Here is a 13,246-nt window from a genome sequence, read left to right as displayed (position 1 = left end):
CATATATTTTCAATTATGTTTAGCAAGTTCATAAACATAAAGAACAAAACATTAACAATGTAATTCGTTAACAAATGAACATGAACAAGAAAATTTGTTTGTTTGCTCATTTGTGTTTGTTAATTTGTTCGGCTAACTTAAACAATCGAACATAAACAATCCTTTGCTTGTGTTTTTGATTAGTATATGACCCTAACCCTAAAATACATTTGAACCAACGTGGTGTTTGAATCTGGTGTCATCATTCAAAGGAGGGAACGCAAATGTTTCCTCACTCATCCTTGGTAAGATGTACCATTGTTGCACCTTTGACTATGGTACAACAAGGACTTCCTGAAAAAGTATCATTCATCCTTCAAATAAAGTTTTATTTATTATACCTTTTGGATCTTATTTGTGTTAAAAATGTATCAAAGTTATAAACCTTTATTCTCAACAATAACGACATAACTAGATAAGAGAAAAATGATAAAATATGGCATTATTTTACAGAAATCCGATCTTTGATTATATTCTGTAATCTATAGTTTATAATTGATATGTGTAGCCTCACAAATGGGACAAGACTTTGAGCATGATCTCTCTCATCTCAAATTGTCATTACCAACCCAAACCCACATGATTTTTAAGCATATGATTTCCCAGACAGGAAGAAGATAGATGAGTTGTACGTTAGAGCTCTCTTCATACATATCTCCGTACAAGTAAATAATGCATAGCAAGTATACAAGTACCATTATTCATATACATCTGTAGAGTACTGTTGGAAAAATTGTTTGTCGTTTAGGGGTAGAGGGGTAGTGAAGGTGGGTCCCATCACTGTCAAAACTGACAAGCAATGAAGTCATCAAACTCGCTTCTTGAAAACTTGCACATCTCCCCCTTCACCACCTTCCTCTCTCTCTCTCTCTCTCTCTCTCTCTCTCTCTCTCCTTGAAAACCTGCACATCTCCCCCTTCACAACCTTCCTCCACATCTCTTTCTCTCTCTCCGTCGTTCTCTCTTCCCAGTTCATCTCTCTAAAGATCCTTCGAAACCCAGCTATATAGATTTCCCCATTTTTGAAGAAACTAAGAAAAACCCATATCGGTAGATTGATTGTTAGATTGTGTAAATACATATATAGACAGTACAGATGTATTGATGAGTAGGGTGTCCACCGGAATGTTATAGCGGGGGTGGTGAATGGGTTGTGTAATTTCTCATCTCAGTGCGAAATTCGCCTTCTTTCCTCCGTCTCCGGCTACCTATCAGATCAAGAAACGAGACGACGGTAAACTAACTGCGATATACACATCCTCCTCCATGCCGCTGACATCGGCTGTCGGAGCCGTTGATGATGGCGGTGGTGGGGGTGGCGGTGGTGGTTGCTCGTTTGATGTGTTGTCGCTACGCACTAGAAGAGGCAACAAGATTGTAGCTTTTTATCTTAAGAATCCATATGCGAAGCTCACACTGCTGTATTCTCATGGAAATGCTGCTGATTTGGGTCAACTCTTTGACCTCTTTGTTCAACTCAAAGCAAATCTCAGAGTCAATCTTATGGGGTCGGTTTTTTCTCTTCTACCTAACTTTTTCCCCTAAATTAATGTTCCCAAATTATCGACATTTAGCTTACGAATGTTTGTTTGAATTGAATTTCCTGTTTAGGATAATGGAACTTTCCCTTTTTCTTTTTCTTTAATTTGCAAGAAATCATGATATTCTTTTCTTGAATCTTTGGTTATATAATCTTATCTAGCTTTCTGCAATCTCTAATGTAATGGGTACTTCTCTCTCTCTTTTTTTGTTTATTTTACTTTTACTTTAAAGAAAGTTTTCATCTTTATTTATGGATGTAGTCTCTTCATGATTTTGTTACAGTTTGTTTTGACCCCTTTAGATATAATGATCTCTTTGAATGTCAAATCTCTATTTGCAAAGCTGTTAATAACTCGTATAAAATTTGATGTTTGTTTTTTGTTTTACTTACTTACTTAGATCATGATATTGATTTGACTTCACTTCTTATGCTCGTTGATGTGATTGATTTTGGACTTTTTGGTTTTTTGTTCTTCTCTTTAAAATTTGATTTGGATTTGGATTTTATGAATGCGATATTTAGATTGATGCATGAAGTATCCTTTTCTCCTTTCATGTCAAAATAATGTACAAAAAACTAAAAGATTTCAAGATTTGTTTTCTAAAATATAGAAAATCTTTACAAGATCCTTTTGGTGGATAATATAGATATGTATAGCAGGAAAGAAAAAAAAAAAAGAGAAAGTCGTTAGCTTTTGTAGGATCTTACTTCTTTTCTCTGGTTCTTTGGCTATAAAGTATCTGGAAAAAGTGTAGAAACTGAAACCCTAATTTACCAATTAGGTTTTTTTACTTCTTTTAGTTAAGTATTGGAGATGAGATTTCTACAGTCATTTTTTTTCACTTTCACATTCATATATGAATAGTTTCTTTTTTGATTTTTTTTTTTTCATTAACAGATATGATTATTCAGGCTATGGCGCATCAACTGGAAAGGTAAACTTGTGAACAAACAACATCCAATTACCAAATATCAATAATTTGGGATAATACAAATGCGATTAAAAATTCATTTTTTTTTTTTGGGTTAAATAAATTTCAGGCAAGTGAGCTTAATACATATGCAGACATAGAAGCAGTATACGAGTGTCTTCAAACCGAATATGGAGTCAGCCAAGAAGACTTGATTCTTTATGGTCAATCAGTAGGAAGTGGGCCCACATTGCATTTGGCTTCTAGATTGCCCAGGTTAAGAGGCGTTGTTTTACACAGTGCAATTCTTTCTGGCCTTCGTGTTGTCTGCCATGTCAACTGCATGTTTTGCGTTGACATTTACAAGGTTTTTTTTTTTTTTTTCTTTTTCAAATTCTTAATCTTGTTTTTTGGACTCTTATTATCTTATATTTTGGATTTGCAGAATGTTAACAAAATCAGGAAGGTGAAATCCCCCACACTTGTTATACATGTAAGTCTTGCCCTGAATGGGAAAAATGATGTCTGTCTGGAATCTGGACTCTGGATAAAGTGCTTAAGGGATGACTGCTGAATTATTGTTTAGATGAATCTTTTCTTAATAATTTGATGATGTAAAAATGACAGGGTACGGAGGACGATGTGGTAAATTGGCTACATGGAAACAGGCTATGGAAGATGGCTAAGGACCCGTATGAACCCTTATGGATCAAAGGAGGTGGACACTGCAACTTAGAATTATACCCTGACTACATTCGTCATCTTTACAAGTTCATATATGAAATGGAGATCATGACCACAAAAACTCGTCTTTCAAAGATCAAATTATCACAAAAGACATCATCTGCTTGTGGTTGTTGTTCTTGTTGTATAAAAGTTGGGCAGCCAAGCTGCCCGAAATGCCCTAAACCTCGCTGCCCGGAGTGTTGTGGCCTGCCAAGTTGTTTGAATTGCAACAGTTGTTGTTTGAATTGGAACAGTTGCTGTTGCGGGTCGGTGAAACCGAAATGCCCGGATTTGAAGTTACTTAAATGCCCTTCGTGTTTGGGATGTGGATGTTTTACGTGTTTAGGGAAGTGTGTGAGGTGTTCGTGTTGGTGATATAGGTTTTGGGTGGGTATACATGTTATGTTAGGATTACGAGAAGGGAAGGTTATAATCGTAATTTAACGGTTTGTATAGATTTTCTATGGCTCATGAACAAGTGCATGAATATGGCAAAAACAATAGGTATTTAGAGCGTTGATGATAACTTGGTTTTCTTTAGATTTCTTTCTATTTTCTTCCAACAAAAAAATATTTACATATTTATGGTGATTCGTTCATTTATACCCACGAGTGAAACGTTTATAGATCATACCAAACCGATCATGTTTTCAACCAAAAACCATGATATAGTGGACAATCCGGCTAAGGTTATCTGATTTAAATGACTAGTTTTTCATGTTTCTTTTTTTTAGTCAATTCTTTATATAGGTCTCTTTTCCTTCTATCTTTAGTTTGTGCAATATTAGAGTCGTGATGAAAGATGATATCAAGAAAAAATCAGGTATCTTTTCATGGGCCAATGTTTCATATGATACGAGCTTGTTTTCCTTCAATTGGTGGTTGTCAATGGAAGTAGTCTCCCTACCCTCATCCTATATTTGACCTTCCCCTTATCTCATTTTTATGGGGCTAGGTATTTTGTTGCATTTTTAATAAAATGAGCTCATGTTAGTCCTTGTTAAGATGGATCATTTGATTGAAAAAAAAAAAAAAGTAAATGGCAACATTTATGTATATATCAAATAATGGTTAAAAGCCCAAACCAAATTAGCTGCAACTTGAGTTGAATGAAGTTGTAATATACTACTAATAATATGCAGCCACTTAATACAAAGTTTTCTACTTGAATGAAGATACATTATTCTGATGCCTTTTCTGAGCAGCCAGCTTATGCTTCATTGTTTCTGCATGCTTTGTAACAAGACCACCTGTAGAATCCAATGAGAAACTTAGAACTTAAAACTAACTAATATAATATGATGCTTTCATTATGATCTTGGAAGGCTTAACACATGAATTGAATTAGTCAGAGTTAGGGTTCATAAATCAGAATTTGGATAATGGGACTAATGTCTGGTTATTGATGATTGATTGATGGTTTTACCTGGGCGTGAAATAAGGTGAATACGTGAACGAGGTCCTTCAAACATCCAACTATCTTCATCCAACATTCTTACTTCCTTGTTCAGTGAAGCCATCAAATCAGATTTCAAAGCTGCAATTACAACACTAAATCAGCTTCCATATGAATGTTTCAAAATGCGTTATTGTTGACTCATATTAACCCTAGTATTTTCGAATTCAGAATTCACTGAGCTTTTGTTACAAAATTTAAACACCCACAAGTAAAATTGCAAAGAACATGATTGAAACCTAGAAATCTAGAAGCGAATTAAAACTTCTTCAGATAGAAATGGTTCATTAAAACTAAGTAATATGATCTGTTTGCGATAACATATAGACATGATTATAGATTTTGAACCTCGAAGAGCCTCATCTTTACGATCTTGGATAGTAATGAGATCGGTTGAGAAATGGACCTCATCGGCGGCTAGTGATGAAGACATAACGTTGGCTCCTATTATCGCCGTCGTCGATATCGACGACCTCGCCGGTGATGACGTCAGTGAACTGTTGCTCATCGGCTCTGTTCTCGATTTTCAAACGAACTGAAGTAAAACTTTGTTGGGGATTTTAATTTCATCTGAATCCCTTAAATATATATCCCAAATTCCGAACTAAAATATTATTAATCTTGTCCCTCAGCTTCTGAACGTTACAATACCACCCCCAAACTTTCTAGTTTACCAAGCATCTTTGAAGTTAGCTTGATGATTTAATTAGAGAATTTGAAAATAATAAATATATCTATTACAATAAACTAAAAACTAAACAAAAATTAAGAAATTCCATAATAACCATGAATCTCATAGGTCCAACGAAATTGACCTTATATTATTATTATTATTATTATTATTATTATTATTATTATTATTATTATTACAACAACAAAACGATACTATTCGGATAGGTTTGAACTGGTCAAACCTGCAAAATAATTTTTATTTCTGAACAACATTGATTTAGACATTTCGTAAGTTATATGGTAATTTTTCAAGTTGAATATGTGAAATTAGTGGTTATTTGGGAAAAAAACATGTTATTTTTGCCTAAAACTTCTTCTAATATATTATAAATTTTCTGTTTGAAACATATACTCCAAATAAAAACACAATTTAGATGATGTGTGTTTACATGACCACAATTTAGATGATATGTGTTTACATGACCTTTTACATATTCAACGCCTCAGTTTAGAAAGTCATAGTTAGCTCGTTTTTCGAATTTTTTTAACTTGTCATGTTTAGCAAATAAAAGCTTATTATTATTGGTGTGTTCGTCACGGACCGTTTGATCGCTTTTAGCTTCTAGTGTTTGACAAAACTTTTCATTCTGAACAAAAAACCTCGTTCGACATTACAAGAATCTAGGGTTTATTTTAAACAAAACTCTTCAAATCCAAATGCTACTTCATGTAACGTTTAACAAAACACTCATATTTGTTTAAATTATAAGTTACCTGCTAACAGTTAATTTTGCCGAACACAACCTTAGATTAACCTTCTAGGAGTTTTTTGTTAAAAATTTTCAAATATACCCTTTAATTAATTATAGAAATGCATTCTTTTAAATGTCATTTTAAGTCATCTTATATTTTTCAGATCACCTGCACCTAACATAGCCTTAGTGAAAGTTATGGATACACTTATTTATATTTGTTTTTAATTTATTTATTTACTATCAACTACTATCCTCGTGTGTCTATCATTCGGTCAAGAGATCTAACGAACTCTAAAGTATAACAAAAATTATCTTAAAAACACTCATATTCATCATCGATCAATAAATACCACCACTACCCTTATGTTTTTCAAACAGGAGTTTTAACTAGTAAAACTGTTTTTTCTTTTTTAGATTTTCACAAAACTATAAGACACAAGTCTGTAAAATCCAGCATTAGCCTCTCACTCTAAGGTCAAAATGGTAAAAACGACCATGACACTATTTTATCTAACCACATTTGTACATACTATTCAAACATATAACCTCAACCTTATTTCATATCAGAAGAAAGAAGTCCCATTTGTTGGGTGAGCTCCTGCAGCTCACCCTTGGCACTTCCATTTCCATTCATCGGAGCCGGGCCCATATCCTGTGGGCCCGGTTCCAAAAACTGCTCCCAAAAATCCAACTCCACATCACCACCAGGAGACAAACTCCCATTCTCCAAAATCTTTTCAATCAAATCCCCATTCACCACATCTTCCACCATATCAGCTAGACAAAACTCACCGGAGGCTGGCGGTGGTGGTGGCACCACCTCCTGAATCATAACTCCGGGAGGTGGAGGTGGAGGTGGAGGCTGGTATTTGACAATCTGTCCATCGTCTTCCTTAATCCTCCGTTTTTTATTATTCCCTTCTGTGATAAGCTTTGTAGCCTCGTTTTGTTGTACAAAATGTGCCAAAAATCCGGGGCTATTGACTGCTTTTGCTAGAAAAGACATCATTTGTTGTTGTCTTTGTTCCATGCCTTGAAGACGTTGAACCATTGATTGCATTGTGTTATCCGTGGCTTGTTGTTGTTGTCTTAATCTAACAAGCTCTTGCATTAACACATTTTTGTCTCTTTTTAGTCTTTCAACCTCTTCTTCTAGACCGAATTTTCCAACTTCTACACATGAGGTGACTGAAGGGGTTTGTAATTGTGTGTTTGGTTGGTGGTGGTGGTGGTGGTGGTGGTGGTGTGATGGGGCGGGTTTCCGGCGGATTATGGTTTTGAGAAGGTGTTTTTGACCACGTAAGAATCCTTCGTTTGCAAATTCCCATCGATCGGGGTCCACTTTCCTAAATCCCTGTTTTTCACCACAAAAACAAATGAAAATTGATTATAAATTTATACAATATGTCCTCAAATCAGTGAAATGTTATGTTCAAAGTAATTACTAAACATGAAATGAGGGGATTGATTTGTGTTCTGTTGTCAAACACAGATAACATAATCATAATATTATGACTAAATCAAATGAAGCTCTCGAATTGTTAACCTTGTGATAAGCAACTATAAGATAACCCTACAAAGTGGTTAAGCCAAGATTAATAGCATCAGTAATTTACTTTCAAATCTTCTTGAAAAACCTTGCTATTTCAACAAGGATTCAAAAGGGGTTCTAAGTTTTAACCCAATTCTATCAAAAATGAATGTTCAGAACCTCCTTAACATCTTCCAACAGAGAGATTTATGAAACATATACCTAAGGTGTCCTTTATTAAAATTAACATAGCAATTGAATAAGAATCAATGAAAGAGTAAGGGGAATAGAATAATACATAAGTGTTGAGCTGTCGTACGAAGCTAGAGAAATTGTTGTGTTTGAAGTTTTTGGGCAAAAGATCCTTAGCAAACTCGGCAGGGTCCCGAACGATGAAGCTGTTATTGGTAGCACTCCAGGAAACAATCATATCGGTTGAAGGATCATCCACCATATCGTATGTTTTCACCAAAAACGGTGGAGGAGCATTAGCGGTCGGCATCGGAGCCGGAGCCGGAGCCGGAGTGGATGAAGGCGGAGCAGTACCAGCAGCGTCTACAGCGACAGCGTCAGCAGCACCATTATTACTCTTAGCAGGTTCCATGGTAACAAATGCGTGGCTTCACAGAGGGTTTTGGAACGCCATTGATCGAATTTGAAAAGCCTACGGTAGTTGGGGAGATCTGTGGAAGAAAATTTGTGAATATGCGTTAGGGGTTTTGAGAAGTTAGAAGACGAAAGGCAAACGCAGTGAAGAACTTTGCTTTTAGACCTTGCACATATATGGTCGATCTCTAACTTGGTGTTAAAGTCTTTATTAGTATAATTTTTTTTTTTTTTTAATGCTCTTTTTTATCTTTGAGGTTTTTAACTAAAAAATTAAACTAGAATCCTAATGGTTTGTTGTATTCTAAAACTTAGTTATCATCGTACAATGCAGATGAGAAATACAAGCAGGCAATAAGTATGATAAGGGTAAATACATACAAAAATCAAGATAAGTTTAATTTTTATATCCAAATTATAAATAACCAAAATGATTGACATTTTATTTAGATTAGACATTAACGTTGTTAAACGAGTCATTTAGTTAGAAATTCTTAGAACACCAATGTTTTTTTAATGTTTTATTGTTTTTTATTGTAATATTGTCTTATAGTATTGTTAATGTTCTTGATTTATTGTTATTATTATTAAATAAAATTTTACTCGATGTACTAAACATGTTTTTAGTCGTTTGGTTGGGTGAAACAAGACCCATGTTTTGCAAGCGTAAAAATACACGGTCGTGTAATGCATATTTTGGATACAAAATTACTGTATGCAAACACAATCAAATCCATGCCAAATCTTCTCCTAAGCCCTTCTATGATGTTTAACAAGAATTGAGACCAATAAAATGTTATGTTTAAAAGTAAGACCTTAAATAGGAGATAGTTAATCAAATCCTTATTAACTTTCGGTGATCACTAAGTATTCCAATAACCTCGATAATAAAATGAGTTTGTTCTCCTACATAATGTGAGTTATACCAATAGTACATGTCCCTAAATCTTATTTGATTTGGAATGATTGATTTCAATACGAGTACAACAAGTATTTTACTATAAGTATTTTGTATATTGCATAAAATCTATTTTGAAAGAAACTTATTTCATCTCGAGAAATTTTTGGTTTGTGTTGAGACTATTTTTAAGTATCCTGCTTATACATACACATAAGATTGGTTGAGACTTGTGGCCCCTCATGACTTGAATATCCAAATTAAGAAATGAATGTCCAAATTAAGGGTTGGTGATCTCATATTAGAAGGTCTCATCCACATGAGGGACTCGCAACCCCTTGTGTGGGTTCTAAAGGTGGCTCCTTAAAACATAATTTTAATTGTATTTGATGATTTGAGACTACGAAATTGACTTAAGATTGTGAGTAATTTCATATGAATTGCATACTCTAATTATTGAGTTATTTATATATTTATGAAATGACTTAAAACTCGCTTATGTTTTGATGTGTTCCCTAAATCTATGTTATATTGTTCGTTAAAGATTTAGAAAACCATTTTAAGGGTTTGATTTTTGGGATTGGATGATTGCTCCCATCCTCTGCCCTTGAATAGTTGACTATAAGTATAGTCACTAGGCTTTCCTAGCAAAACATTTGTATTTCACATGCAATAAGTTTGAAACATTGGCAATACTAACTCTTGGATAATTAAAAGTCGTTAAATTTAGATATCGATGGTTGTAACTTGTTTACTTTAACCCGTTGTCTCTTGATTATTTTTGTTACACCCTTGTATGTATTAAAAAACTTTAAAATGTTAACAACTTGTTGGGACTTATGTGACATCCCCAAAATCACGGCCAGAAAAGACCGGTTTTGTTTATACTTTATTTCAAAATCAGAGTTATCTTTTAATAAAAGGGTTGCGGAATTTGTCCCAAAACAATAATATGATAAAGATTTATCAAAAGCATTTCCATAGAAATGTATTTCATTAAAAGACTCGGGATGTCATGTTCGTACAGATCAAAAGTATAAACAGTACAATATAAGCCTTACTACATTATTTCATATCTACAGGCCTATATCCGTAATCCCTCGTCCAAAACATCACACCTATGCTCATGCGCCACTACCTGTAATGCATAAAACTGAGTGGGTCAGGCTTGGGAGCCTGGTGAGCACATAGGGTTTTCAACCCACAATAAATAAGTTTATTAATTTCATCAATCAACAATAACCCGATTACCCGTTCCCGTTATCCTCACTTTACGTCCCTAAACACCTATCATAAGGGACCTAGCCTAAGGATCATCATCGGGACGAACACTACTGCTAAGGGGATTCCTCAACAATAAATGTCCTAATAGGCAACCATGTGGGGGATGGAGTACACCGGTGAACACATCGTTCACAACACCTACAGGTAGCCTGCTAGTGTTCCACTGGACTGTCTAGAAGAGTCCGTGGTCGTCATCTATACTCCGCTAGATGACTGGATCAACAACAACAACATCGAGGCCTCTCATCATTTTATCACACATCACCTATTACATCTACCCATGTTTTACCCCAACATTTTCGTAGATATAAAATACATATACAGTTTAAATCATTGAAAACATGTATAACAACGTTCATCTAACGTAGATAGCAAGTATTCAGATAATATGCACACATAGCACGTAATTTATATAAAATACTTCATATCTATTTGTAAGCTGAAAGTAACTATGCACTCACCGGAAAAGGTGGTGATTCCGAACTCAGACAGCGCTTCGCTTCTTAAAAAGAATTTTTTCTTCGACGAAACCTAGTATTATTACCACTAGAGTTTAGTTTATTATTCGTCGAGACTAATTAATAGTCTAGCTATTATTATTATTATTATATAAGCGTCAAAAAAATACTTATATAACCCATAATAATAGCCCAAGTATTTATTATAAGTTCCTAATAACGTTACTATAATTAAATAAAAGTTATATTAAAAATAGCGTAGGCGTAGCTCACTTACAGCGGGTTTTATAGAAAACCGGGCTTTGCTTGGAGCAGCGTTCCCGAGCCGAAAAGCTCTTCTTCTCAGAGCCTTCGAGCACTCCGGGGCTTCCGCCTCGTGCTAGGGAGGTTCCCTAGGCTTTTCGGGGGATTTCGGGGCTAGAGAGAGGTTCTAGAGAGAGAGAGAGAGTAAAGAGAAGAAAAAATGGGAAATGTGTGAAGAAAATGAGGGTGGGAGAGGTGGTATTTATAGGGTGAAATGTGGCTGAACTTAGTGTCACATGTCACCATCTGGTGGCAAGCCTTGGGGAGAAAGCAATGGCCAAGATTGTGCCACATCATCCATTTTCGCACAGCACACTTCCGACTTCTAAAATCCGTAACTTTCACATACGACCTCCGTTTTTGACGTTCTTTATATCCACGCGTAGGTAATAATAAGATCTACAACTTTCATTTTGACACCGTCAGCTAATTCTCGACCGATCTTAAATTTAACAGTACAAGGAGTTTATATTGTTAAACGTCTGCGTAAAATTAATAACTTCTACATACGGACTCTGTTTTTGTCTGTCTTTTTACCGTTGATTTCCTATTAATGAGATATTCAACTCTCATTTACGTTGCGTAAGCCAAAAATCGCTCGAACTAAAATTCGAGTTTCAGGCCGTGCACTGCTAAGCCGAATCTTAGAAAAATCATAACTTCTTCATACGAAGTCAGATTTGGGCGTTCTTTTTATCGATGTTCTTAGTTTAACATATTCTACGACTTTTGTTTAGATTGCTAAGGCTAAAAAGTCTTCTATCGTAAATTCACTATTTACGTCTCCCGGTGTCGTGCCGGTTTTGCCGTAAAACTTCGGCGGGCCATAACTTCTTCGTTATAGCTCGAATTTCGGCATTCTTTATATGTACGGAAACCTTGAGACATATTCTACAACTTTATGTAGAGATATCGGGATTATCTCACACTTTAATTTTGACGCTCATTTTTATTCTTTATTAATTATACATTTATAATTAAATAATAAACACATAAACACACATAATTCACATAATACTCAAATATTTCATATTTATTACTTCAAAAAGAGTTACAATAGTTGACCTAGACTATTACATTGACAAAAATGCTTAGCCCTGAAAACCCGAGCGTTACAACTTATATCCTGCAAGGTGTTTTTCTTAATATCATTATTTCATAATATGTATTAAAATTATACTTAATATGCCTAATTTATTTGGCCTAGGGTTGCAAAAAATCTACAAAAATCATTAAGTCACTTCTATTTTTTTGTAGAAAATATAATGACATTAAAGGTACTGAAATGGATAAATTAAGTTTATATATCCTTAATTGGTTAATCATGAGTAGTTAAATGATGACTTTATATTAGATTGTATAATATAGAGTTTGCTGATATTCTAAGAAGTTAAGGGAGGGTTATGTGATAACAAATTTTCATTATCAATGTGAGCACATAAATTACTTTGACTCGTTACCTTCTTGAAGTGAGTTAGTTGATAATTTGATAATAATTATTCTTATTGATTTTTGATGATTTTGATAGTTTTTTACTAATGATGGTTTTAGTAGTGAGTACTTTTGTTTATTTTTGATGATATTAGTAATGGATATTATTGTTAATTATTAATGATCTTGATAGTGAATATTTTTATTCATTATTGATAATATATATGATTTGGATGTAATTAATTGTTTACCATGATTGTTTTATGAGGGATAAATCTGAAATTTGATGAGATGATGATTTTGTATTTAATCCTACCTTATTTACTAGACTTTATATTCCAATGTATTCTTTTATATGTGTAATTTAAGAATGAAGTGTTATTAGAAGCTTTGAATATGGAAATATTAGAACTTAGAAGATTGAAAACCTTTGGACTAGATGTCGTAAAAGATAATTATGCTAACATTAAAAGGGAAGTGATTCGTACACAACAGTTTTTTGTCGTACACAACAATTTATGCATTATAGAGTTGTACAATACAACACTTTAAAGCACAAATTGTTGTGTATGGAAAAAAAATGTTGTGTACGAATCAGTTCCCTTTTAAAAATTCTATTAATAACAAATTGAT

At 34.2% G+C, this 13,246-nt stretch overlaps 3 protein-coding genes across 3 annotated transcripts; 1 reads left to right on the top strand and 2 right to left on the bottom strand.

Annotated features, from left to right (window-relative positions):
• Nucleotides 1-777: 777 nt before the first annotated feature.
• On the top strand, nt 778-3,759 carry LOC144999719 (uncharacterized). Its single transcript, XM_078958891.1, has 5 exons — nt 778-1,547; nt 2,481-2,517; nt 2,624-2,860; nt 2,939-2,986; nt 3,121-3,759. Exons 1-5 carry the CDS (start codon nt 1,186-1,188, stop codon nt 3,592-3,594), a joined length of 1,158 nt encoding a protein of 385 aa, XP_078815017.1. The 5' UTR covers nt 778-1,185; the 3' UTR covers nt 3,595-3,759.
• A 496-nt stretch (nt 3,760-4,255) lies between these two features.
• On the bottom strand, nt 4,256-5,225 carry SAMBA (valine-tRNA ligase). The gene is made up of 3 exons (XM_078958894.1): nt 5,024-5,225; nt 4,646-4,756; nt 4,256-4,469 (listed from the first exon to the last, which is right to left on the bottom strand). The coding sequence occupies exons 1-3, from the start codon at nt 5,181-5,183 to the stop codon at nt 4,381-4,383; spliced, it is 360 nt and encodes a 119-aa protein (XP_078815020.1). The 5' UTR covers nt 5,184-5,225; the 3' UTR covers nt 4,256-4,380.
• A 1,185-nt stretch (nt 5,226-6,410) lies between these two features.
• LOC144999720 (heat shock factor protein HSF8-like) lies at nt 6,411-8,407 on the bottom strand. Its single transcript, XM_078958892.1, has 2 exons — nt 7,932-8,407; nt 6,411-7,456 (listed from the first exon to the last, which is right to left on the bottom strand). Exons 1-2 carry the CDS (start codon nt 8,235-8,237, stop codon nt 6,656-6,658), a joined length of 1,107 nt encoding a protein of 368 aa, XP_078815018.1. The 5' UTR covers nt 8,238-8,407; the 3' UTR covers nt 6,411-6,655.
• Between the last annotated feature and the right edge of the window lie 4,839 nt (nt 8,408-13,246).

This window comes from Lactuca saligna, chromosome 6, assembly GCF_052625555.1.
Source record: "Lactuca saligna cultivar CGN05327 chromosome 6, ASM5262555v1, whole genome shotgun sequence".
NCBI lineage: Eukaryota > Viridiplantae > Streptophyta > Magnoliopsida > Asterales > Asteraceae > Lactuca > Lactuca saligna.
Note: the sequence above shows the minus strand (reverse complement) of the source record. Positions and strands in the feature narration are given on the sequence as shown.